The sequence below is a fragment of the Odocoileus virginianus genome, chromosome 9 (assembly GCF_023699985.2).
Source record: "Odocoileus virginianus isolate 20LAN1187 ecotype Illinois chromosome 9, Ovbor_1.2, whole genome shotgun sequence".
In the NCBI taxonomy this organism is placed as follows: Eukaryota; Metazoa; Chordata; class Mammalia; order Artiodactyla; family Cervidae; genus Odocoileus; species Odocoileus virginianus.
Genome location: NC_069682.1, coordinates 23,343,749 through 23,370,292, shown reverse-complemented (window position 1 = coordinate 23,370,292; position 26,544 = coordinate 23,343,749). Strand labels below are relative to the sequence as shown.

The window sequence follows — 26,544 nt, the reverse complement described above, 5'->3', positions numbered from 1 at the left end:
CTAATCCCATCATCATAAAGCCTGAGACTGTGTGCCACGGTGCGGAGCAGTTCTCCTGGGTTCCCTCACCCTCCTGCTCTCCACCCAGGTGCCCCTTCCCAATGAGGTCTCTTGGCTTGTCAGCACGTGTGTATCTTTGGATAATTCATTTCTAAGTGATAGACAAGAGCCCACTTTTGGGCCCTGAAATCAGTTCCCCTTCCTGCAACACTTTCAGGACAAAAGAGAATTCAGGTAACCATAAATATTTGCATTTTCACCACGGTAGTGATACTAGACAATTTCAGGATTGAAAATGGAGGACCCTCCAACTAAAAAGTGGATCAAGAGAAGGACTGAAAAAATGCCAGTATATTTCTGGTTATTAACTTTGCAAAGATGTAGTCTTTATCCTTACAGCTTCTTCAAAGGAGTATCAGAAAATGGACAATCTGAGCTAAAATACCATTTTTTTGTGTGAAAAATTCCATTATTTTAATAATTTTCTTTTTTTTTTTTTACTGTATCCACTCTCATACCAGTTCCACCTTATCCCTTGATTATAACTGTCCCTGATTGGTCACCCTACACCCATCTTAAAAAGCAATTACTGTGTCATTTTACCATCAGATAACATTATAAACATTTGGTCACACACTGTCACAGTATCTCAAATTAACACCTTACAGTTTTATAGCATTTTTCAAAGGATTCTCTCACATGTCACCTCATGTTAATCTCATCTTCCCATCCAGTAGAGAAAAAAAAAAAAACTTCATATGCAGTATTGTCACTCTTACTGATGAGAAAATTGAGGCATACTGTTGGACGTAATTGGCTTAGCCTTATTATCTAACTTCATATGGGTTATTACTAAAAAAACCAGAATCGTCATCTAAAGCCATTGCAGTAGATGCATAACAGAAATCTGAGATTTAGAAAGAATTTTTGCCTCTTTGTCCTCATATAAGGATTAAGCATAAAGTCAGGACGGATGATGTTATTCTTGGGTATTGGTTCTTGTAAATGCAATTTGTGATGTCAAATGTATACTGTATTACATTAATGTAGTCCAAAGTAGAGAAGCATAATTAGATCACACAAAATGTTATCAAAATATACAAAGATAAAAAATAAAATGAATTCAATTTAAAAAAACCATTTGTGCATCATTCTGTATTCTTCACAGGCTGTCCTGTGGGTCTCTATAGGATCTTCTTGAGATTCTGTGATCATTCAAGTAAGTGACTTTTTTTCATTGTGAACTTACTGGATTTTACATTTAAATTAATGGCCATTTTAAGGAAAGATTTATCTGCCATTTCCTTTACATCTTTCACAGTGCCTGGGCTGAGCACACAGTAGCAGCTTTTTTATTTCTTTAGAGCAGCTACATCTGTAAACTGATACTGAAGTTTCTTGTTCCCAAGGCCCATGTACCCACGGGTAAACCTGACTTCGCTGCAGTAAGACAGAGGGATTCCTAAGGTAAACCACTGCATTCCAACCTCTGAGTGTCTCAGCAGTTCAGATATCTGACTCTGAGCACACAGCTTCTCCACCATAACCTGCCCTGACGCGGGGTGGCTGGCTTCCCAGCAGTCTTCTAGACACTTCTGTCTGATGATCACCTTCAGTTCCTGGAAATTTTAGTGACTTTGGTTGTGAAGATGCTTCCTGGGATTGGTCTTCGACAATGAAAATAGAAGATGGTGCCTTACCTTTGAGAAAAGAGGTGGGTCAGACTATAAAAATTGCCCCAAACAAGCACGGCTGACACGTTTATCTGTGCAAGAAGCACATAAGCGCTAGTTAACAGGAGCCTCCCTGCCGCCCTTCCCCTGCCCCTCCCCAGCCGCCCCCCCCCCCCCCCTCCGGACAGCGCCTAATCTCAGCGATGCACGTGCTGGCTGTAGACACACCAGAGGCTGAAGGCACACAGGGCTGAGTTGGGCCTAATGACTAATATTTTCCCCACCCGGAGCGACATATTGATAACTATTTTCCCCTCAAACCAAGCAAAATCAGCAGTCCTTCCCTGCTTTGCGCCAGAACTTGAAGATGAACAAAATAGTCTTTCCGAGAGGCCCGAGTCCAGGTCGGGTCTTCAGACCAGAGCGGGCTGCAAAGGATGAAGCGAGATGGCAGAGACAGGGCAGTGAATACATTTAAAGGGAGAGCCGGGCCCTGGAGGAAGGGACAAAGAACCAGGACCATCTAAGGGGGGATCTGGGGTTGAATTAACAAAAGATTCATAAAAGAAGGCTTGTGAATTTGAGAAGAGCTATGGCTTTAAGCTGCAACCTGAAACAATTAAACTGACCATACGTTCTTTAAAAAGTGGTGAAGTGGATGACATGTAAACCACCCCCGCCCCGCCCTGAAAGCAGTAAAGGAAGGGCCGTCTTTCCAAGTACAGATCCTGTAACCGCGGGTTTGGTTCAGGGGTAAACCGCCGCACATCTCTTTCCAACTCCTGGCTGGGCAGTTAAGAGGGTTTTAAAAACACATCATACTTTGGTCCACAGCCGCACTTGGAGAACATCCTATACCGCAGGCTCTTTCGCGGATTTACTTGCGGTCAAGAGCACCCAAAAGTCAGCAGGCAGGATTCCAGGACCTTGTTAGCCTGAAAGCGGGGACGGCAGACTTAGGCAAGCGGGGGACCTGGGCACGTGTTCTGCGGCAGAAAGGGCGAGCCGCGGGCAGCCTGGGTCCCCCGGGTCCCCGAGCTCGCAGACGGGCGGTGGCCGCAGGGGACCCGCGCTCAGGTGGAGCCGGCCCCGCGGCAGCTGCGCCCCGACCTCTCCCCGCCCCCACCGACGCCCCGGGCCCTTCCCTTCGCCCCGCCCCGCGCCCGAGGACCCGCCCGGGATGGGGGCGCGGGCCGAAGCGCTGGAGCCGCGCCAGGCCCGGGGTCCTGGGTGCGCAGCGGCTCTCCCGCCCTGCGGCCGGGGGCGGAGCGGTCCCCCCTCTCACCCCCCACCCACCCGCTCCTGGCCCGTCACCCTCCCCGCTCGCTCCTTTCCTTCCCGCTTTCCCCGGAGAAACATGGCCGGGAACCGTGAGGAGGCGCCAGACTACGGGCGAGGCGTCGTGGTAAATGCAAACTCCGATTTCGGGGCCGAGGCGCGCGCTCCCCGCCCCTCCTTCGTTGGCACCCTCCCTCCCCCACCTCCTTTCTCGATTAAACGCCCGAAATGCATTCGGGAGCGAGCTGGCCACGGCTTTGTTCTTCCCTCCCAGCGGGTCGGTTCCATCTTCCCCCTCCCCCATCTGACCCCGCGCTTAACAGCCCTTCCCCCGGGTCCTCGGCGTCCCCACCTCCCCCCGACAGCCATCCGCTACTCCCCAGGGTTGAGCCCGCGTGGTTCCGGGTCCCACTCCCGCTGGCCGCCCGGAGTCATCCCTGGGCGCCGGGGGGGTTGCGAGGACCCCCGCGGGTGGCTCTTACGGGCCTCCGTGCTTACGGGCTCACTCCTGACTCCCCCAGCGCGGGCTTCACGTGTTGTTTTCAAAAAGGATCCCGAGAGTTGGCCAGGGCAGCTAGGACATTACGTTTGAGCTTTGAAACACCGGCCAGGGCTCTTACTGTAGGGCCTCCGCACGAGATCGGACTCGAGAGCGCCCCTCGAGAGAGCATCCGTGTCTGCAAAAAGACCCGCTGAGCGAACTCGTGTGTGTGGAGTATCAGAAGGTGTGGGAGGATGGGGTCCCAGACCAGATCCTCTTTATCCCTGGGAACCCCACAAAGTCAGCCATCGCACAGTGGGTACCCAAGGATCAGCATCCTGGAATCAAATCTGGTCTTGCGATACGGCTGCTGGCTTCCTTGGAAGGTAGTGGTTTTAACGTGTCAGGTTTAAAGTGAAACTGTGGTGAGGGTGGTGGGTGGGTGGGGCCAACTTCCTACTTTAAGATTCTTTGTTCAGAAATCAGCCTGTAATGTACAGATAATCCTGTCTGTGACTGAGGCCTGCAGGAGTGGGAGAGTTGGATTAGGAAACATCTCATCGTAACTGATCTGTTGGGGTTGAACTCTGTTGCTCAGGGTTGATTTCACAGCCAGGCCTGTTAGTCTTAAAGGAGTTCATTTATTTGTCATTGGGCTCCTGTTTATTCTGCTGAGTTCCAGGCAGTGTTCTAGTCTCTGGGAAAACCAGACAAACCCCTGTGTTCGTGGACCTTACATTCTAGAGAGGAGCACAGGCAAGCAGTATGAAAGCACCTACAGGAAGAATATGCCCTCAGACAGTGATACGTGCAGGGAAGAGAAAAGAGAGTCTTGAGACAGTGATTGGAGGAGGGCTGAGGCTGCTATTTTAGCTCAGATGCTCAGGTTGGCGCCCTGAGTGACGTCTGAGCCAAGAGCGGAAGGCTAAGGGGGAGATTGCCACCTGAAGATTGAAGAAGGGTACTGTAGCAAGTCCCCTACGTCCGAACAAGTTCCATTCAGAGAGCGTGTTCACAAGTCCAATTAGTTTGTAAGTCCAACGAAGTCAGCCTAGGTACCTAACTAACATAATTGGTTGTATATTACTGTAACACGATAATGTTTATAATACTTTTCAAAAATAATAATACATTACAAACAAAAAAATAAGACTTTTAATCTTACAGTACAGTACCTTGAAGAGTACACTAGTCCAATACAACACTTGTGTATACAGGGGCTGGCATGCACGTTTGCATCTTTGAAAGTTCACAACTTGAGGGTTCGTATGTAGGGGACTTATTCTCCAAGACGGCACCTGCCAAGGGCAAAGAAATCATTACGTTCTGAGAAGGAATCATAACATCCAGTTTTATGCTTTTTAAAAAAAATGATCACTCCACTTGCCATGCCGAGGTTGGTCAGGCCTAGATTTGGGGTGAAAATGTTTGAAAAAAGGAAGTCATTCTGTTCAGTTCTGGACAAGTTGAGTCTCTAAATGCCTGTAAAGCCTATGGGTCATGATGCACGGGAGGCAATTTGAAATTCCTGTTTGGAATTCAGGAGGGGGACTGGATAGATTGGAAATCATCAGCAAACAAATATTTGATGCTTATCAGTGGGCTTCCCTGATAGCTCAGCTGGTAAAGAATCTGCCTGCAATGCAGGAGACCCTGGTTCGATTCCTGGGTCAGGAAGATCTGCTGGAGAAGGGTAGGTTACCCACTCACTCCAGTATTCTTGGGCTTCCCTGGTGGCTCAGCTGGTAAAGAATCCATCTGCAATATGGGAGACCTGGGTTCGATCCCTGGGTTGGGAAGAACCCCTGGAGAAGGGAAAGGCTACCCACTCCAGTATTCTGGCCTGGAGAATTCCATGGACTGTATAGTCCATGGGGTTGCAAAGAGTCAGACATGACTGAGCGACTTTCACTTGGCAATGGATGTGAATGCCTGGTGAACATGGTGGGGAAATAAAATTATTGTTAAGGGTAGAAACCTGGAAATCCCCGGATGTAAGACACTTAGTGGGAGAAGCCAGTGAGGAGACCAAGAATGAGTAGAAAAGTAGGAGAAAGCAGATAGGGTGGCCAGTGCCTAAGGAACAGAGTTTTATGGAGGTGAGGGGGCAAAAGGACGGGCTTCCCTCGTGGCTCAGATAGTAAAGAATCTGCTTGCAATGTGGGAGACCCAGGTTCGATCCCTGGGTCAGGCAGATCCCCTGGAGAAGGAACTGGCAACCCACTCCAGTGTCCTTGCCTGGAGAATCCCATGGACAGAGGAACCTGGCAGACTACAGTCCACGGGATCACAAAGAGTTGGACATGATTAAGCACACACACATGTTCATGAGGGGGTTAAGATTGAGCAGGAGGGTCACATACTGCAGAAAGAGCAGGTAGCATCAAGATGGCAAAGACAGTTATGAAGCTAGCAGTAGTGAGAGTCTTTTAAACAACTATGCCATCAGTAGAATGGTTAAATACAGTACTATTATTTAATAATAGATATTCTTTAAAAGGGATGAGACCCATAAATGTGACTAATTGGAAAGGTAGATTTTTAAAGTCTAAAAAGCAAATGGTGGAACAGTGAATAACTGTTGGTGTTAAAAGAGGGCCTCTTGAAAGCAAGGTGATTTGGTGAAAGATAAAGGTAGGCAGTGTGGGGGTTCACCGAGGTTGGAAATAATCAAGGTATTGTGGAGATACTTCCTGCACTCTTGTCATTCTCTCCTGTAGAGCTTGGGATAATTAGATTCACATCAAGTTGTCTATGGGCAACTTGATTCAGAGTGAATTCAAGGTGAGCTGATGGCATCAAGTGTCAGGAGGATAAAGACAACTCAGGAGGAACGGTATACTGGGAAAGTAGAGAGCCCTCAAGAAGGAGCTGCAAAAAGCCAAAGGGAAGTTTCAGTACCAGTGGGGTAATAATATTGGGTTGGCCAAAAAGTTTGTTCAGAGCTGGGGCTGCTGTGGCTGATGGGCTGTGGCCAAGGTGGAGTGGAGGTGAAGTCGTTTGAGCTAAGGTGGGTGAAGTTGCCTCAAGATGGGGTAGCTAGAATGATCATCGGAGTGTGTATTGGAGTATCCAGAAATGAGGTAGTGAAGAGAATTCTGAGTTGGTAGAAACTTGGTGATGAAAATGGCAAGGGGCCTAGAAAACTTAAGTGTAAAATGAGTATAGTTTGTGCAAGAGAAGGGAAAATGAAGAGATGGAAACTGCTCTTGGCTGCATATGGCTTTCAGTTGAATTGGGGAAATGGGACATTAGTAGATTATTAACAGTACATGGGATGGCCAAGCCAGAGATGTGGCCCTAGGTTCAGAGACTCTGTTTAGGATAGCTGGTCACCAGTGTCCCCCCACTACCCCTCACCCTACTACTCCGCTGGTGTATCTTTGTGACTTCTCAGGGAGGGAAAAGATCTTTATCTGTCTGCCCTTTGGGCATCAGGTTTATAGATATGTTTTACTTTTACAGAACCATTATCAGAAGAACCATAGTTAGTACCTACACATGTGAATTTGGTAGGAAAATAAGGAGAAGAGGAAAATCTAAAATAATTGTGCTTCTGTTGTCTCCCTCCCTATCTGCCCATGGAAACGTGGTGGGAATCAGAGAAATCCATTGGGATCACAACTTTCCTAGGAGTGATGGGTTTCACCTTCCGGGTGTAGAACCTTCCATGGAAGAGGAAGGCATGCAGGACACAAGGTGTTATTTGGCCTGTGCAGTTCTCCCTTCGTTCTCCTGGTGGCAGATCTCCGGGGCCCTTCTTTTCGGACTTTGTTTGGACTCACGTTTCTCAACATGTGGTTCTGAGGCATTCGTCACACTGCACCTCCCTCCCTGGTTCTGGGCCTGTACTAGTGACCCCAGCTGGGCCAACTCCTGTTCTTGTCTGGGGTTCCCAGAAGCAGAGACTCCCTTCCTCTCCTGCGGTGGATGGGTCGATGTGAACCTGAAATTGGCAGCCGCCATGGTCATGCCTGAAGGAGAGAGTGGGGCCCATGGTCTGGGGCTTAGCAGCAGAGAGGAGCCGAGATTAGCCTTTTGTATGTGTTTCCAAACTGTTTTTATCCCCAGGGCAGCCAACTTGAAAAATAAAGCAGGAAATATTCTAAGCAAAAAATTAAGATTTAATGACTTAGAAAGAAGGTCTTCAGTGTATCTTCAAATGGGGAACAGAGGGTCCAGGGGAGTTCTGAGGTTTGGATGTGATGTAAAATGGCTTGGTGAATGTGTTTGTCACTTCCCCAGCTTGGCCGTATTTTGCGTCTTTGAACAGAGAAAGCATTGTTCTGAAAAAACTTAGAGCATATTATCTGTGATACTGAAACTATTTAAAGACTTCTTGTTTTGATTTTTCAAAAAGCAGATGAATAACATAATTATCTGCAGTTCCCAACAGCCTCCATTCCCTCAGGTCTGGGACACATTTACAATGCAATTTTGCATGTACTATTAAGGATAAACCAGTGGTTCCCTCATCTCTAATTGTCTTTTATCTTGACAGTGAAAATGAACTATTTCAGACTCATTTGGAAATAGACTGGTTTGGCTTATAGAATAGTGTTTAGAGAAACACGTTTCTTCTACTTTAAAATTTACAGCTTTAACTCGGGCCATGAGACTTTAGCAAATAGGTTTGAGGCACTTCTTTAAATTAATTCAAACGTAATTTTTAAGTAAACTATTGATGTTTCAGTATGTCTTCCTGGTTAGCATTTATTGCAGGGTACTGTAGACCAGATTGGAGAAGGCAATGGCAACCCACTCCAGTACTCTTGCCTGGAAAATCCCATGGATGGAGGAGCCTGGTAGGCTGCAGTCCATGGGGTTGCGAAGAGTCGGACACGACTAAGCGACTTCACTTTCACTTTTCACTTTCATTCATTGGAGAAGGAAATGGCAACCCACTCCAGTGTTCTTGCCTGGAGAATCCCAGGGATGGCGGAGCCTGGTGGGCTGCCGTCTGTGGGGTTGCACAGAGTCGGACACGACTGAAGCGACTTAGCAGCAGCAGCAGCAATAGACCAGATACTGATGTAAGAGTTTTATATCCATTATCTATCTTATTTAATCCTCAAGTTAGCCATATGAGGTAGGCATTGACTGTTTTATAGAAGAAAACCCTGACCCAGAGAGTTTAACGCCTGAGGTCCCACAGCTAGTAAACGCACCACGAGGTGCGTTAGGTTACTAATCCATGCTCTTTGCTGTTACTCCATGCTGCCTTTGAGCTACAGATTTCCAGTACAGTTTTTGTCTGTAGGTTTGTTTGTTGTTTTTTGTTTGGCTGTACTGTGTCTTAGTTGCAGTATGTGGGATCTAGTCCCCTAACTAGAGATCGAACCTGGGCCCCCTGCATTGGGAGCACGGAGTCTTAACCACCAGACCTCTAGGGAAGTCTCTATAGGTTTGTTTTATTTGTCATTGTATCATTCTTTTCTTTTTGGGAGGCATCATTTATCATATATTTATATATCATTTATCATATATGGAAATAGAAATGTACTAGGAATCTAAGTACATTATCTGTCCTTTTTATTCTCAAAACAACCCTGTCTTTGGGTTTTTATTGTGTTCTATTTAAAGGAGGGGGAAATGAGTCTCAGATAGAGTTTTCCTCATGTCCATAGTAAGTGTCGGAGCTGAGCCCTAGAACATGGACTAGAGGGTGGTCTCAGATTCATCTGGGCAGGGGCTACCGCAGGATTTCACGGTGGGAGGACTAACCCCCGGCCAGCACTGCACGGGCTCCAGGAGGTGGTGTGTGTGTTCTGGCAGGGAAGCCAGAAGGTGCTGTGTCCCGGGGCGATCTCCCTGGGGCCGGGTGCTGCTCCGGCGCCTCGTCTGGTCTTTATCATGGCCTGCCAGTGAGTCTTCTGGAAGCTCCTCGTGTTCCCTGGTGGTTCCAGGCACTGACCCGCAGTGTTGATAGTGAACAGCCGGCCCTAGGAGGTCTCGGGAGATTCAATTGTGCCCCTAGCCGATTTGCTGGTCAAGGCAGAGCCGTTGTGACGCTCTGCAAATACGCAGATGACACATTGTTTGACCGCCCGTCTGCCCTTGGTCAGGTAGGAATTTCCAGAGCCGTCAACAGTGGTGTCCTTTATCACGAGGAGAGAGACTGAGGGTTGGGTAGCACGTGGGTGGAGACTGTGTCATGTCTTCAGCGTTTTTGAGCCCCTGCGATATTCCGGGTCAGTGTTCTGAGCGCTGGAATTTCAACAATGCATGAGACAGACAAAGTCTCTACCAGAAGGAGCTAACGTTCCAGTGTGAGGAGACAAAACACATAAGCACACGTACACGTCACCCCCAGTGGAAATAGACGCCGTGAAGGACAGTGAGGCTGGGTAAGAGAGGCACAAAGGTGCGTGGCACGGAACAGGTGCTTTTTCACATAGGTGTCCGGAAGGCCTCGCTGTGGGGGTGATGTTTGAGTGGAGCCTTGAAGGAAGTGAAGGGTAAGCCATGTGGGCTTCCAGGGGAAGAGCGCTGTAGGCAAAAGAAAAGCAAGTGTAAAGCTCTTGGGGCAGAAGATGCTTGGGACATTCAAGCATCAGGATGGAGAATGGTGGCTGAAGCAGGTAGACAGCCCCAGGGATGAGTCAGAGGCCCTGAATCCCGCCGCAGGCCATGGTGACAGCTCCGGTTGTACTCTTAGTGAAATGGGAAGCCCTTGAAAAAAATCTGAGCAGAAGCCTGCAGTGATGTACATGAGGTACATTTTTCAAAGGAGGGCTCCAGCTGCCACTTGGGGGTGGAGGATGGGCGGGATGCCGGCACAGTGGAAGCAGGGAGGCAAAGTTGGTAGCCATGGCAATGGTCCTGAAAGAAATGGTGGTGGCAGGGACTGGAAGGGGGCAGTGGAGATGCTGAGAGGTGTGTGTGCATGCTCAGTCACTTCAGTCATGTCTGACTCTCTGTGACCCCACGGACTGTAGTCCACCAGGCTCCTCTGTCCATGGGATTCTCCAGGCAAGAATACTGGAGTGGGTTGCCATGCCCTCCTCCAGGGGATCTTCCCGACCCAGGGATCCAGCCCGTCTTTTATGTCTCCTGCATTGGCAGGCGGCTTCTTTACCTCTGGTGCCACCTGGGAAGTCTGCTGAGAGGTGGTCCTGGTTAAATTCTGAAGTAGCTGATGATAGGATTCACTGCTGGGTTGCAAGGGGGGGATGATAGAAAGGGGTCAGTTACAACTCTGCGGGTGTGACCTCAGCAGCTGAGAAGAGTTCCCCTTTACTGAGAGGGAAGGGATTCGTCTGCGGTGGATTTGGTCTGGTCAGTGTTCCAGAGCCTGGAACCGGGATGGGAGTCAGTGGAGTCTGGACCCTAAGTGGCCCTTCCAGAACCTGGTTTTGAGCTCCCGGTGAGGAGGCAGGGGAGAAGCAGGGGGATATCCCAGCATTTGATGAAGTACAGATAGGTTTTAAAACAATAGAAAACAGATGCGATGAGGGAGCCAGAGGCAGGAAGAGACCGAAGTCTTCTCAAGGAGCAGAGAGCTCTGAGGGATACAAGGAGTTTGGGCGGCCAGATCACACAGAGGTGGGAACAGTCGGCAAGTACTGGGGCCTGTCCTGAATTTCTGCGGATGATGTGGAGTTTAGGGTACGGGGGGGAGTGTGTTAGACAGGGAGAGGGTGCAGGTGAGAGACAGCAAATGAACAGAACACAGAGCTGGGGAGGATCCCGATTTGACTGCGGACCAATCTGAGGACAGGAGGAGATGGTATGGGGAGTTGGGCTGGGAAATTAGGATAGGTCTGCATTAGGAGAGACCTTGAAAGCTTACAGCTGTATGGAGAAGTCTGATGGAGGTGTGTGGGAGTAACCAGAAAACCCGAGACTGCAGTTCAGCTATGGTTTGGCTTGAGTGCCTTTCTGGATGATCTGAAAGTAAAGGGAACATGGTCTTCACTGGCATTTTCTCTCCTGCCTCTTTACTGTCTTAACCATCAGACTTGCACATCCAGTCCTGAGCAAGAGGGAGGCTTGCTAGCAGTCTGTCCACTATCTGAATACACCAGTTTTCTGGAGCAGTCGGTTCCCAACAGGACTGACTTGTGTTCCCACCACAGCACATCCTTTTGAGGTCTTTACTAAAATGACCCAACCACTCAGAAGTTTGGGTGCACAATAATACCAGGAAAGGTGTACTTTTAGTAGGTAACCTTTCCAAGGCAGGTGAGGTGATTACAATGTATAATATATATACACACTGTATATATACAATGTAATAGTATATATAATAATATATTATAATAATGTGGAGTGATACTGTCTGTATCAGTAGCCAGACTTCAGAGATAGTGTGGCTTCAGTTCCAGTTCACCAAATTAAAGCAAATATCTCAATAATGCAAGTCACAAATGACTACTGTTTTGGTTTTCCAGTACATACAAAAGTTAGGTTTACCCTATACTGTGGTCGATTAAGTGTACAATACCATTATGTCTAAAAAAAAAAATGTACATACCTTAATTTAAAATGCTTTATTGCCAAAAGTGCTAAGCATCCTCTGACAATGCAAGGTTGCCATAAACCTTCAATTTGTAAAAAAACAAAAAATACTATCTGCAAAGCCCAGTAAAATGAGGTATGCCTATAATTACAAAATAATGTAACTTATATTCATGATAATATTTATAATGTAAATATACATTGTATCTTTACCTTTGTGCACTCTTACAAACAGTACTGTCATGTTAGCTGTAGGTTGGGTTTTATCTTGTGATGCCAGAAGTCAGGAATGGAGTTCCCAGTTCACTTCAGTAGGTCCTTCATCAGGAAACAAATTACCTTGCTCCACCTGGCTTCTCATAGGTTGATGGAATACAATTGAATGCCGTATGGATCGTCAGACCTAGTCTCTTGTTTTCAGTGGTATTTGTTTTTACAAAGCATGCTCTTGTTTATTTATGTTTTTAAAAATAAATTTCCAATGAAAATGTTGTAACCAAAATCAATTGGTTTGCAGATTATGGATGACTGGCCAGGGTATGATTTGAGCTTATTCACGTACCCACAGCACTACTACGGAGACTTGGAATACGTGCTCATCCCTCATGGCATCATTGTGGACAGGTGAGCGCTCTTTGCCGAATCCGTTTTGTCTAGTCCTCTCCTGTGTGAATCAAACAGTATGCTCAGGGACCCTATTCCAGAGTCTCTTCTATACAGTGGTGGATAGAATGTTTATAGGACAGATAAATTGGAGTAAAATAAATCTGTGATTTCCTTGGATATTTGTTCAGGGAAAACAGTAAGAAGGCTGTACATACAAAAGATAGTAGTGACTATAGATAGTAAATTAGTAAAGCCTCAAAATAACAATGTCCTATACAGACTGATAAAAATGAGGGCCGGGAAAGCATTTGTCTCATGTTTTTCACAGACTCTTACCGGGGAGAGTTAAGAGGTGACCTTTATCTTCATTTACCTTCACAGGCCACACCCCTGAAGCCCTGGCTTTTCCTGCAATTTGCATTTATCTCGAATGAGTCCTGTCTCACAGGTTGGCCAGTCTGTGGACAATGATGTTTTCAGGGGTAATGTTTTGGAAATAAGAATATGTGCAGCTTAAAAATAGCAGCATGGAACTGTTTCTCCACTACTGTTTCTGGTTCTTTTGAACCCCTTGACACAGATGTCCTCTGGCTCCTTCCCAGCCACTTGACTCTCATCTTCTAAGCCCCTAAGTCACCCCCATGTGTTTCTTAGTTTTTAGAGAAAAGAAAGTAACAGAAAGTTAGTCACTCAGTTGTGTCTGACTCTTTGTGACCCTATGGACTGTAGCAGCCTGCCAGGCTCCTCTGTCCATGGAATTCTCCAGGTGAGAATGCTGGAATGAGTAAGCGCCTCTTCCAATTCAGCCTACCACAGGCGTCAGCACTTAAAGGTCTTATCCCTTCAACAAAGCTGCCTTAATGCCCCGACCCTTGCCTTTCTATGGACTTTTGATTTCTAGCACAAGATCAAGTACTTAAGCCTTCACATTTATATGAAAAGCAAGCTTCCTGTATTTCACACTCAGAAATCGGGGTGGGAGAATCTCTGAGAAACAAGGGCAAGCTGAAACTCGGGGCTCCCACTCCCCCCTTTCCCTTGAGCCTTTGTACTTCTGCCCCTGTTTTCTTAAACTGTGACTTTCTTCTGAGTTAAAATTTAACTTATGAAATAGATCCTCAGCCAAAGGAAAGTTTGAAAAGCACCGGCTGGTCACTATTCCCAGGATGTTATCTTTCCATCAGTGCCTGTCTGTAAGCAAAAGGAAATGTCATTCTTTCACTGAAATTTCTAAGATTTCCCATTGGTGAAGATCTGCATATTGCCTGTTCTCTCAAACTATAAAATATTATTAAAATAAGATCTAGTTTGGGATTTCTCATGGCCTCAGGTGGCCTTCCATGGAATACAAGTTTTGATCCTTAAAGGGAAGAAAGGTTCTGAGAAGAAATAAATGTGAAAAATTTGGCATCTCCCAACTTGTCGAACCTCCCAGTTGGCAATTCCTATTAAAGATGCAGATTCCTAAGTCATTTCATTAGAGAACACCCGATACTTGCTACCATTCTATTTCACTGGATTGGGAGGTGGATTTCTAAGCCCAGTGATACTCACTGTATGGCACCAAGGAAAACAGTTGCTCAATAAATTTTTCCTTTTTCAAATGTAGACAAATATGAATGCAAAACTCCTATTATTGATATGGTAGGGGAAAAGTGGTCTCCGCTATTGAATAGAATATTTATCAATTTCTTTTTGCACATACTTGGAAAGAAATTTCTCCCAAATTAATTTGATTCAGTAGCTGCATTGACTCAATATTTTGTTTAGTCCAGCCTCAGCCATTATGATGAATGTATTACACATAAAATATGGTGGAAGGTTAGAAAACATAAAAATACCTAATTTTGAAAAAGGGGTAAATTTTATAAAATATATTCAGCTTCCTAAGAATCAGTCTACTGGATTTCTCCTACCCAAAAAACAAAGAAAAAGGATACAGATTCTTGCAAAGGAAAGGGGTGGGGTGGGGAAGAAATGTGCTTGACTTTGGTAGTTAAACCAACTTCTCTTGTGCGATGGGCGTCTTTGTACTCGATTCACCTCTTAATAGCTCTCAGAAGTACTTTGTCTTCACATGAGTTTGGGAACCCCCTGGTTTAAACAAATTTTGTCTTCTCTCATCTGAAAATTAATTTATGACTTAAGTTAATTGCATCATGATACAGTACAGGATTGAATCCTGGCAAGGTTACCAGTTGCCTCTACAGGAGGCTTTCTGTATAGAAATTCTGATTCGTGGGTCTGGGATTGGGCCTCAAAAATGCCCATCCCCACCTTTAAAATGAATTTATTGAGATATAATTTACATACAACAAAACTCACCCATTGTAGGTAAATGACTCAGTGATTTTTAGTACTAGGCATTTTTTTTAGTACTAGTGATTTTAATACTAGTACTAGATTTAGTACTAGATTTTAGTACTAGTGATTTTTATGGCTACGCAACAATTACCAGCATTGTTTTACAATATTTCGTTGTCAGTCAAAAGTTTGTTGTCAATCTCTGCTCCTACCCACACCATCAGGCAATCACTAATCTAATTTCTTTCTCTCTAAACTTGTGTTTTCTGAGCTTTTAATATAAATTAAATCAATATCTGATTATTGATTCATCGATTGATGAGCACTTAGATTTCTTGTTTTGGCTACTGCGAATAATGCTTCCAGGAACATTTGCATGTAAGTCTTTGTGTGGACACATGTTTTCATTTTCTTGGATGGGTTTTTGGAGAGGAATTCTGAGTTTTATGGTAAGTGTAAGAAACTGCCAAGTATTTTCAAAATGGCTACACCATTTTTCATTCCCACCAGCAACGTTTGAAGGTTCCAATTTCTCCACATTGCTGCTGCTGTTGTTGTTTTAGTCGCTCAGTTGTATCTGCCTCTTTAAGACCCCATGGACTATAGCCCACCAGGCTTCTCTGTCCATGGAATTCTCCAGGCAAGAATACTGGATTGGGTTGCCATGCCCTTCTCCCTAGTTTCTCCACATACTTGCCAACATTTCATATTGTTTGTCCTTTTTAACTCTAACCATTCTAGGTCTTCCCAGGCTCGGTGGTAAAGAATCTGCCTGGCAATGCAGGAGACAGAGGTTTGATCCCTGGATTGAGAAGCTCTCCTGGAGAAGGAAATGGCAACCCACTCCAGTGTTCTTGCCTGGGAAATCCCACGGACAGAGGAGCCTGGCAAGCTACAGTCCATGGGGTTGCCAGAGAGTTGGACACGACCTAGTGACTAAGACAACAAAACAAAAACGTGGATATATAAAAGTGTTTCATCGTGGTTTAAAATTTTCCTAATGATTAGTTTGCTTTCTAGCTGTTCATACTTCTTTGGAGAGGTGCCTATTTAAGTTTTTTGCCAGTTTTGCAGTTGGGTTGTTTGTCTTCTAAATGAATTGTTAAGAGTTCTTTATATATTCTGGACACAGCCCTTTATCAGACATATGCTTTGCAAATATTTCCCACTAGTATGTGGCTTGTCTTTTCATCATTGGTATATTTTAAGAAGAACGTTGGGTGAAGTATTCTGTAAATGTCAATCAGGTCCAACTATTATATGGTACTGTTCCTTTAACTATATCCTTACTGGTTTTCTGCCTTGTTGGATCTATCATGTACTAAGAGAGGGGTATTGAAGTTTCCAACTACATTAGTGGATCCATCCACTTCTAGTTCTTCAGTTTTTTGACACTCTGTTGCTAGGTGTGGACACATGAAGGACTGTTATGTTTTCCTGGAGAACTGACCTCTTTTTATGACAGTAATGTCACTCTTTATTCCTGACAATTTCCTTGCTCTGAAGTCTGCTTTGTCTGAAATTGATGTAGCTTTTCCAGGTTTCTGTTGATTATGTTTGCATGGTGCATCTTTCTCCATCCCTTTAATCTGGCTCTTTTATCTGCATCTTTGTGTTTAAGATGAATTTCTTGTGGACAACATCCCTTAGGGTATTTTTTTGATCCACTCTGACAGTTTCTGCCCTTAATTGATGTTTTTAGACCATGTGTGCATGCTGTGCATGCTAAGTCGCTTCAGTTGTGTCCGACTCTTTGTGACCTATGGACTATAGCCAGCCAGGCTTCTCTGTCCATGGGGATTCTCCAGGCAAGAATACTGGAGTGGGTTGCCATGCCTTCCTCTAGGAGATCCTCCTGACACAGGTACCAAACCTGCATCTCTCACATCCCGTGCATTGGCAGGCAGGTTCTTTACCACTAGCACCACCTGGGAAGCCCATTTTTAGACCGTTCACGTTTAAAGTCAGGATTGATATTCTTGGTTTAGTCTCTGCCATATTTGTAACTATTTATTACTCATTGCCCTTGTTGTTTGTTTCTTTTTTTGTCTGCCAGTCTGTGAAGACTGTCTCCCCCAGCGGTGCATAGCTGTTGATGATGTGCAATTTATTTTTCTTGTTTTTCCTTTTAGGTTTTGCTCACCGGGGTTCACACCTGTGTCTGAATAGCCTAGTCTTTGGCCTAATATTGATGAGAGAGTGTTCTCAAGCACCTCGAGATAGTGAGGCTTCCACTCTCTGCTGATGAATGTGGTGGGGTGCCTGGCAAACACATTCATATTTCCAGGCTTTTTTTTTTCCTTTTTAAATTAATTTTTATTGGAGTATAGTTGCTTTGCAATATTGTATTAGTTTCTACTGTAGAATAAAGTGAATCAGCTATGTGTGTGTGTGTCCCTTCTCTTTTGGATTTCCTTCCCATTTAGGTCACAGAGCTCTGAGTAGAGTTCCCTGAGTTATATAGTAGGTTCTCATTAGTTATCTATCTTATACATAGTATCAATAGTGTATATATGTCCACCCCAGTCTCCCAATTCTTTCCAGCCTTTTCCAGGTCTTCCCTGGATTTTTACTTTCCACAGAGCTTTCTTGTGTCTCTTCTGCACAGGCTTGCAGGCTTCACCATCCAGGGATGTTTGGGTGGCTTGGGCCCACACTCGTCTCTGCTGTGCAAATGCATAGCTTCCTTAGCTTCTAGTCAGCTTGGGATATATGACGAGTTTGTCATGGTCCCCTCGCCCGTGAGTGTAACCTCTCGGAACTCCCTGTCAAATCCACGTCTGGTCTGTCAGCTCCTCAAACAGGACTGCAGCTTCAGGACGGTGGGGGCCCTGGCCCTCCCTGTTCACGTGCTACCACGCTGGCCACGTCAGCTGACTGTGCTCCTCACCAGGGGAGCAGTGCCCTCCGCCCCAGTTGAACTGCCTGGTTGAACATGAGAGCTGACGGGGCCGGGAGAATGGGAGCGTTCTCAGACGAGGATGCCACAGACCTGCTCTGTTTCTGCCTGGTGTTCAGTAGTTTCATGAATAAATGGTCTCAGTTTGGGGCACGCCTTTGGTGGGTCTCCAGAGGGCTGAAATGCTTGTTTTTGACAGTTTCATTCAACTTTCTACTTGCTTTTTGTGAAGAGGATGTGTTGACCTCCTTACTCCAGCATGCCAGAAACAAATGTCCCTTTTTAAAGCTCATGTACATGTTTTGATGATCATATTTTTGAGAAGCCGTGGTTGTCATTTCATGTGTGTGTGTGTATATACACGTATGTGCATGAATGGTAAGTCACTGCAGTTGTGTCTGACTCTGTGGGACCCCATGGACCGTAGCCTACCAGGCTCCTCTGTCCAGGGGATTCTCCAGGCAAAAGTACTGGAGTGGGTTGCCATGCCTTCCTCCAAGGGATCTTTCTGACCCAGGGATTGAACCTGCATCTCTTATGTCCCCTGCATTGGCAGGCGGATTCTTTATCACTGTGCCACCTGGGAAGCCCATGTGCATATATATACACCCATATAAAAGCATATAAAAATATATTGTATAAAGTATATATTATATACAGAACATATGTGATATAATATTTTACTTTTTCATATCATTCAATTCATCTGTTTTATTTCTTTAAGACCTGGCTGCTTCGGGTCTTAGTTGTAGCACACAGAGTCTTTAGTTGCTGCTTGCAAACTTAGTTCTGCAAGTGGGATCTAGTTCCCTGGCCAGGGATCGAACCTGGGCCCCCTACAAAAGAGTGCAGAGACTTAGGCAGTGGACCACCAAGGGAGTCCCAGTTCATTTATTTTAAATCTAATTCAGTTTGAAGTGGCAGAGGGAATTTTTTTTTTAAAGTATGCACCTTAGAACATGCCTCCATTCAATATTTTAGTGTTGTATGCATATATGGACAATGGACTTACAGATCTGAAACAATGAGAGAAAATATAATGACACTTCCAAATTAGGCGTTGGGTGCCAGCCCAAGGTTGCAGAACTTCAGGAGATACCATTCAGACTGTGATCTGTGGAAATGGTGTCCACTGAGATTGTCTGGGGCACCTTTCACATAGGTAACATGCTATCTTCAGTAAATAAAAGACAAATATTATTCTTTTGATAGTTACCACGGGCTTGACTTTTCCTCTAGTCTCGTCTAACGTGGTCAGGTGGGTGAGTCATTCTCCATTTCCTCTCTCTTTGCTTTAAAGTGAGTGTAATATCACCACATACCATCATAGCCTTGTTAAAGCTAACAGCCAGGCTCTGTAGTGATCAAATGATTGCCTTCATGATCTTTGACATCATGTTTTACACCGTAATCACTTTTTTTGTGACACAGAGGAGAAAAAATGTACCACCGATGATATGGTTATCAGAAATATGTTTTGAACACTCTCTCTTTGTCCAGCATTAACAGAGCTTCTTTATCTGGAGGCTTTGGTCTCCCAAGACCCTTTCCACTTTTCTCCTGCATAATCAAATAGTAGAGTACATCATGCAGTTTTTTTTTTTTGAAAGAAACAAAAATGCTCAGAAATGGTTATACTTTAATATGTCTTTTAATCCCTTCTTTCAGAATTGAACGGCTGGCTAAGGATATTATGAAAGACATAGGATACTGTGACATTATGGTCCTGTGTGTACTCAAAGGAGGCTACAAGTTCTGTGCAGATCTGGTAGAACACCTAAAGAACATCAGTCGAAATTCTGATAGATTTGTCTCTATGAAGGTTGATTTCATCCGACTAAAAAGTTACAGGGTGAGTTATGATTTACTCCATTTTGATTATATGATGTTTAGAATGAACAGTGTTATAAAACAAAAAACTAATAATGTTATGAAAATGAAGGATGTATTTTAATTTTAATTTGCAAGATACTACAACCTGTCATTCAAATAATGTTCTTGGTGGGGCAGGGAGACCCTCCTATCTATTGCTCATATAGCAAAAGAAGCTTCAGGAATGATTCATGCTTTCTTTTATGGCTATAAAGTTGAGTGGTTATTTCCTGGCGCCTAGTCTCATGAATGACTGTGTGGAGAAAGAGTGTTAAGGAAGTCCAGTGAATACAGATGTATTTCTGCTCTGGATACTGCTCTTGGTCCCAGAGATCTGTGTGAGGGTGTCCCGCCAGCGTTAGTACTTGGGTGACTGCAGTCAGGGCCCAGATATGAAGCACTAAAACCTGTAGGGATAATGAGTTATCAAGAGCGGTGAGACAGAAGACCAGGAAATCTCCAACAGAAGGCTCTTCTACCAGTGTGTGCTGGGTTTTCATGGCCACTCAGTTGTGTCTGACTCTTGGCGACCCAATGGGCTGTAGCCTGCCAGGCTCCTCTGTCCTTGGGATTTCCCAGGCAAGAATACTGGAGTGGGTTGCCAATTCCCTTCTCCAGGGGATCTTCCCGACCCAAGAATCGAACTTGGATCTCCTGCATTGCAGGCAGATTCTTTACCATCTGAGCCACCAGGGAAGCCCAAATCACTAGCTTTGAATTGTATTTTCATTGCTTTGGGACAAAATAACCACAAACTTAGTGGCTTAAACCAGCACATGTTTATCATCCTACAGTTTCTCTAGGTCAGAACTTCTCTGCTCAGAATCTTCCCAGACCGAAAGCAAGGTGTTAGTTGGGGCTTTGCTCACTTCTAGGATTTGGGGTCCTTCTCCAAGATCACTGGTCATTAGCAGATTTCAACCCCTGATTCCCTGCCAACTCTAGACTGGATTCACTTTCAGCTCTGAGAGGCTGCCCTGGGGTCCCTGCCTCGTGGATAACAGGCTGTTCATTGCAGGGCAGGAGAACTGCTCCCTTCAGTGGGGCCCTGCTCCTTTCTTTTAAAGACTCCCTTGATTAGGTCAGGTCTACCCAGGATAAACTCTTTTTGATGAACTCAAAGTCAGTTGACTAATCACCTAATTATGAGAGTAAATTCCCATCATATTTACAAGTCTCGCCCACAGGTAAGTGGAGGAGATTATACACAAAGAGTGTGCACGGGGACAGGGGTGGGAGGGCATCTTAGAATTCTGCCTACCCTACTGTTCTCTTTCTTTGACTCAGTTGCCTCAGCTTTCAAGCAGCTAGTAAATTTTTCATTTCTTAAGATACTCTGTATTTTCCTTATGACCTGTCGGGTCAGGATAAAATTGTTTTTTGGTTTTGTTTAGGGGTGGGTGTGTGTGTGTGTGTGTGTGTGCGTGTGCGTGCGTGTGGTGTGGCCATCTTAACTCTAATTTATTTGTTTCATCTTTGAAAATCTTTTCTCTCTTTAATTGTCTCTCATCCTAGTTTAAGTAGCTGTGCTTCCTTCTTAGAAGATTTTTTCCCCTGCTTACTTGACTCTGATCCTTATTGTAGAATCTTCTAAAATCTTTAAAAAATTAAAGTCAGGTTTATTTGAGCCTAATTTACATGCAATAGAATTTACCTCTGTCACTTTGCTGTTCTATGAGTTTTAACAAATGCATAGTCATGTAAATCACCACAGTCAGGACACAGAACAGCCTTTATCGCAAAAAATGTCCTTGTGTCCCTTGGTAGTTAATCCTTTCCCCAACCCCCAAGCTCTGGCAACCGCTGATACAGTCTCTTTCCCTGGAATTCTGCTGTTTTTAGAATGTCATATAATGTAATCAGATACCATGTGGCCTTAGTAAATCTGTAAAACTTAGCATCTTTCATTTGAAATTCATCGATGTTGTTGTATGTCCCAATAAAGCATTTCTTATTGTCAAGTAGGATTTCATTGTATGGATATGCCAGTTTTAAAATCATTCATCCGCTGAAGGATATTTGGTTTGTTTCCTTTCTGGGGTGATTATGAATAAGTCTACTAACGGGGGTGGCAGAAGATGAGATGGTTAGATGGCATCCCTGACTCAATGGACATGAGTTTGAGCAAACTCTGGGAGATGGTGAAGGACAGGGGAGCCTGGCATCCTGCAGTCTCTGGGGATCACAAAGAGCCAGGCATAGCTTAGCAGCAGCACAACAAAATATCCACATGCAGATTTTTGTATGTACTTATGTCTTTGTTTCTCTTGAGCAGATTTGTCTTGAGATTGCTAGGTTATATGGGGAGTATTTATAAGAAATTACCAAACTATTTTCCAAAGTGATGGAAAAATTTTGCTCCCCCACCAGGACTATATGAGAGTTCCAGTTGTTCTACACTTTTGGCAACACTTGGTATTGTCAATAATTCTTTATTTTTTCCTTTTTTTGTTTTACCCATTCAGATAGCCAGTAGTATCTCACTGTGGTTTTAATTTGCATTTCCCCAGTGAATAATGATGTTGAGCATCCTTTTATTTGCTTTTTTGTTGTTTATACAGTTTCTTTGATGAAATGTTTGTTCAAATATCTTGCTCATTTTAAAAATTGGGTTGTTTCTTTTTATTGAGTTTTAAGTTTCTTATATATTTTGGTTACCAATCCTTTATTAATATGTTTTTGAATATATTTCCTTTCAGTGGGTTGTTATTTTTGTTTTCATTAGAGTGTTTTTTTTCCCAAAGGGTGTAATTTAAAAATTTTTATAAACTCTATCATTTTTTCTTTTGTAGATCATAATTTTTGTGTATATAAGTAATCTGCTTAAATCTTTGTGTATATGAGTAATCTTTGCTTAATTCAAGGTCATGAAGACTTAGCCTCTATTTTCTTTGAGAAGTTTCCTAGTTTTAGGTTTCTAGGTGTATCCAGATATATAATTCATGTTGTGCGTGCGTGCTTAGTTACTTTAGTCGTGTCCAACTCTCTGTGACCCCGTGGACCACAGCCAGCCAGGCTCCTCTGCCCATGGGATTCTCCAGGCAAGAATACTGGAGTGGGTTGCCATTAACTTATTAATGTGGTACAGATTAAGATTTAATTTTTTTTCCTTTTTGCAAGTGAATGTCCAATTTTTCCAAGATCATTTGATGAAAAGACTATTCTTTTCCATTGAATTGCCTCTGATCTTTTATTGAAAATCAATTGACTGTATATTTGTGGGTCTATTTCTGAGCACTCTATTGAGTTCAGCTCATCTCTTTGTTTATTCTTTGGTCAATATCACACTGTTTTGATGACTATATCTGCACAGAAGTCTGGAATTCAGAGAGTATGTGTCCTTCAACTTTGTTCTTTTTCATAACTGTTTAAGGAAGTTTATCTTTCTATGTAAGTTTAAAAATCATGTTGTTGATGTCTACAGAATAACCTGTAATTGGTGTCCTGTAAAGGAGTGTTGGAGTTACACGTTTCTTCTGGGATGCATGCTCAGAGAATGGTGTGTTAGGGTGATCTGAGAGTGGGGGTGTTGGTCCTATGATGTCAAAAGGTCATCCATCAGATATTTACACTAGACCAGTTTAAGCGTTGGGATCTTGGCTGGTTTGACTTGGGTAAGACTAACTTTCTGCCCCTGAAAGAACAGCTGTACTGTAGCAATCCATATGTCAGAGGTGTTATCTGTAGGGGGTTGCTGAAAGGAGTCTTGTGATATATTGTCTAAGCGATGTGAACCTTGGAGGGTGTGCAGTTTTCAAAACAATTAAAGAGAGCTTAGTCAGGAAAGGCGGTTACAGGATGTTATTTATGAAGCAAGTTATAGTTTAAGGGATCCAACTGATGACTGCCCTTGGTTTCACTATTATATGTGGTAAACTTTTCCTTGAATTTCAATTTCTAATTGTCTGTTGCAGGTACATAGAAATTTTGTGTATTGAACACTTGACTTTTCAAAACTCTTATTAGTTTGAATAGCTCTTTTGTAGATTCTTCTGGGTTTTTCTATGAAGATAATGGTTTTCCTTCTTTTTTTCTAATTTGTGTATTTATTTCTTTTTATTGCTTCGCTGTACTGGCTAGGACTTCCTGTACAATTCTGAATGGAAAGAGTGAAAGAAAACATTCTTACCTTGTTATCAGTCATGGGATATTAACTGTTGCATCCTCAAATTTTTGTTGTATTGTTTTCATTTTCATTCAACTCAAACTATTTTCAAATTTCCTTTGTGACTTCCTCTTTCATTCATGGATTATTTCTTACTGTTTAATTTCCAAATATTTGGGGATTTTCCAGACATAGCTCTGTATGATTTCTAGTGTAATTCTGTTGCAGAATGAGTACTTTGTATGACTTCAACTCTTTTAAATTTTTTAAGTCTTGTTTTATGGTCCAGAATATGGTCAATCTTGCTGAGACTAATAGCATTATGATCCATGTCAGATTAAACAGTGTTACTGCTTTTCACCGTCCATTTCTCTAAACATCCTCTATTTTATCAGTGTTTTAACCTAGAGGCACACATTCTAACACTTCTTATAATGTATCATGTTTGTTTGTTACTAGTTCTGAACAAACACTTATATGTATATAGCTCCAGGAATATTGTGATCATTTTTGCTGCATCTAAACAGATATTTTTGGACTTCCCTGGTGGGCCAGTGGTTGAGACTTCTCTATTACAATGTAGGGGGTGCAGGTTTGATCCCTTTTCAGGGAACTAAGATCCCACATGCTTTGTGGCACAGCCAAAAAAAATTTTTTTAAAGCAATGAACAGATATTTTCAAATCAACATTATTTTTCCTGGGGATCAGGCTGTGGAGGCTCCAACCCAGGGCTCTGATGAAGGAGGAGGGAGAGAATAGACTTTAAATGTTTACCACCAGCATTGGTTCTCAAACACAGCACATTTTAGTGTTTGTCCCACCTTTAAATCATGTAGGAACCAAGCATTAACTGTGGTATCTCTCCTCTTCCCTTCTTACAAAATGTCCTTCCTCTTGTCCATCACCAAGGTGACGCAGATCATCTGCTGATCGATCACCTCGCATAAAAGCCTGCCTGCTCACTCAGAGCAGGCTCTCCCCCTGATTAAATACCCTCTCAGAAATGGATAGAAAACCGTACTCATGGACCAGGCCCTGAGGCAAACAGCCCAGCTTTCTCTGCTCACAGCATGTAAGCTGTCCTCATCCTGAGATGTGTTCAATGCCTTCAGCTTAGTCTTGAGCTGACCACCCCTTTACACACTTGAGCTCTTTCCACAGTCCCGAGGACAGAGACGTATTAAAAGCCCAAGCTAATAAAACCACCAAGGAAGGGAAACAGGACTAACTCATTTTCCTCTGAGGGTGTCTGGTGTTCCTGCATACCTCCAAACCGATTCATCTGGAGCAGACATCTCAAAAACGTCTTGGCAGAAACAATGGCCACTGAGGTATTCTTTTCATTCCTTCAGAAGTTCCTGGAGGGCAGTCAGGACTCTGTAGGCTGTTGTGGGTGCTGGTCAAAAGCATCATGTAGTTTTACTCCCTCCTATCCTTCTACTCTTTGATTCTTTTATTTGTTTGAGGAAAATGTTGGAAGTTCAATTTACTGAGAGGCTGCATCTCCTTGTCATAGCCATTGGCATTCGGAGGTCACTTGAGGGGCTCCTTTTCTAGGAGGGGTCCCTGTTGTTTTACGCCCTCCACTAAAGTTTACTAAGAGACCTTCCTGGGGTGTGGATGGGTCAGACGTCTCAAGGCAGTTTGACTTGTCTTTGTGTTGTGTTACACTTCCCATGAAACATGAAATGAATTTGCTGAATGATACCCATCTAGACAAAGATTACTTAGAAATTAGCATTAGGCTAATTCATTGGAGAGCATGGCCCACATAGTCCTGTTTTTTAAATGAAATGAGAGGCGCTGGCAGCCTGAATTCCTTAATATTTCAAGTTTTCCTTCCTCCTTCCCTTCTTTCATTTTTTCTTCTGTCCCTCTTTCTGTCTTTTCAGAAGTTTTCACCTAGCACTTGCTAGATTAATTAATTTAATCTCATTTAATCCTGACTGTAACTCTGCCAAGTATCTCTCAGCTTTTTTTTTTTAAACTGGTGAAGACCACATTAACAAATTGAAAGATAAAAACCATATGATTATCTCAATAGATGCAGAAAAAACCTTTGATAAAATTCAACATCCATTTATGATAAAAACTCTCCAGAAAGCAGGCATAGAAGGAACATACCTAAACATAATAAAAGCTATATATGACAAACCCACAGCAAACATTATCCTCAATGGTGAAAAATTGAAAGCATTTCCCTTAAAGTCAGGAACAAGACAAGGGTGCCCACTCTCACCACTACTATTCAACATAGTTTTGGAAGTTTTGGCCACAGCAATCAGAGCAGAAAAAGAAATAAAAGGAATCCAGATAGGAAAAGAAGAAGTAAAACTCTCACTGTTTGCAGATGACATGATCCTCTACATAGAAAACCCTAAAGACTCTACCAGAAAATTGCTAGACCTAATCAATGAATACAGTAATGTTTCAGGATATAAAATTAACACAGAGAAATTCCTTGCATTCCTATACACTATCAATGAGAAAACAGAAAGAGAAATTAAGGAAACAATACCATTCACCATTGCAACAAAAAGAATAAAATACTTAGGAGTATATCTACCTAAAGAAACAAAAGACCTATATATAGAAAACTATAAAACACTGATGAAAGAAATCAAAGAGGACACAAATAGATGGAGAAATATACCGTGTTCATGGATCAGAAGAATCAATATTGTGAAAATGACTATACTACCCAAAGCAATCTATAGATTCAATGCAATCCCTATCAAGCTACCAATGGTATTTTTCACAGAACTAGAACAAATAAGTTCACAATTTGTATGGAAGTACAAAAAACCTCGAATAGCCAAAGCAATCTTGAGAAAGAAGAATGGAACTGGAGGAATCAACTTGTCT

At 43.5% G+C, this 26,544-nt stretch overlaps 1 protein-coding gene and 1 long non-coding RNA gene across 5 annotated transcripts in view; one reads left to right on the top strand and one right to left on the bottom strand.

The window, feature by feature from the left end:
• Positions 1-148: 148 nt before the first annotated feature.
• Positions 149-3,597, bottom strand: LOC139036581 (uncharacterized). The gene is made up of 3 exons (XR_011489398.1): positions 3,450-3,597; positions 2,496-2,608; positions 149-1,765 (listed from the first exon to the last, which is right to left on the bottom strand). It is a non-coding gene; the product is annotated as an uncharacterized lncRNA (long non-coding RNA).
• The window catches only part of PRTFDC1 (phosphoribosyl transferase domain containing 1), a 95,207-nt gene continuing 71,498 nt past the window's right edge, over positions 2,836-26,544 (top strand). For 2 of the 4 annotated variants that reach the window (XR_011489397.1, XM_070472073.1), the window contains exons 1-3: positions 2,836-3,078; positions 12,410-12,516; positions 19,370-19,553. Coding sequence is in view for 3 of the 4 variants with exons in the window: in XM_070472073.1 (XP_070328174.1) it covers positions 2,854-3,078; positions 12,410-12,516; positions 19,370-19,553 (516 nt within the window). In the remaining variant the exon portion in view is untranslated. Of the gene's footprint in view, positions 3,079-3,671; positions 3,819-12,409; positions 12,517-19,369; positions 19,554-26,544 lie in introns of those variants that run through there. The other 2 variants (XM_020911664.2, XM_070472074.1) reach the window with 2 other exon arrangements.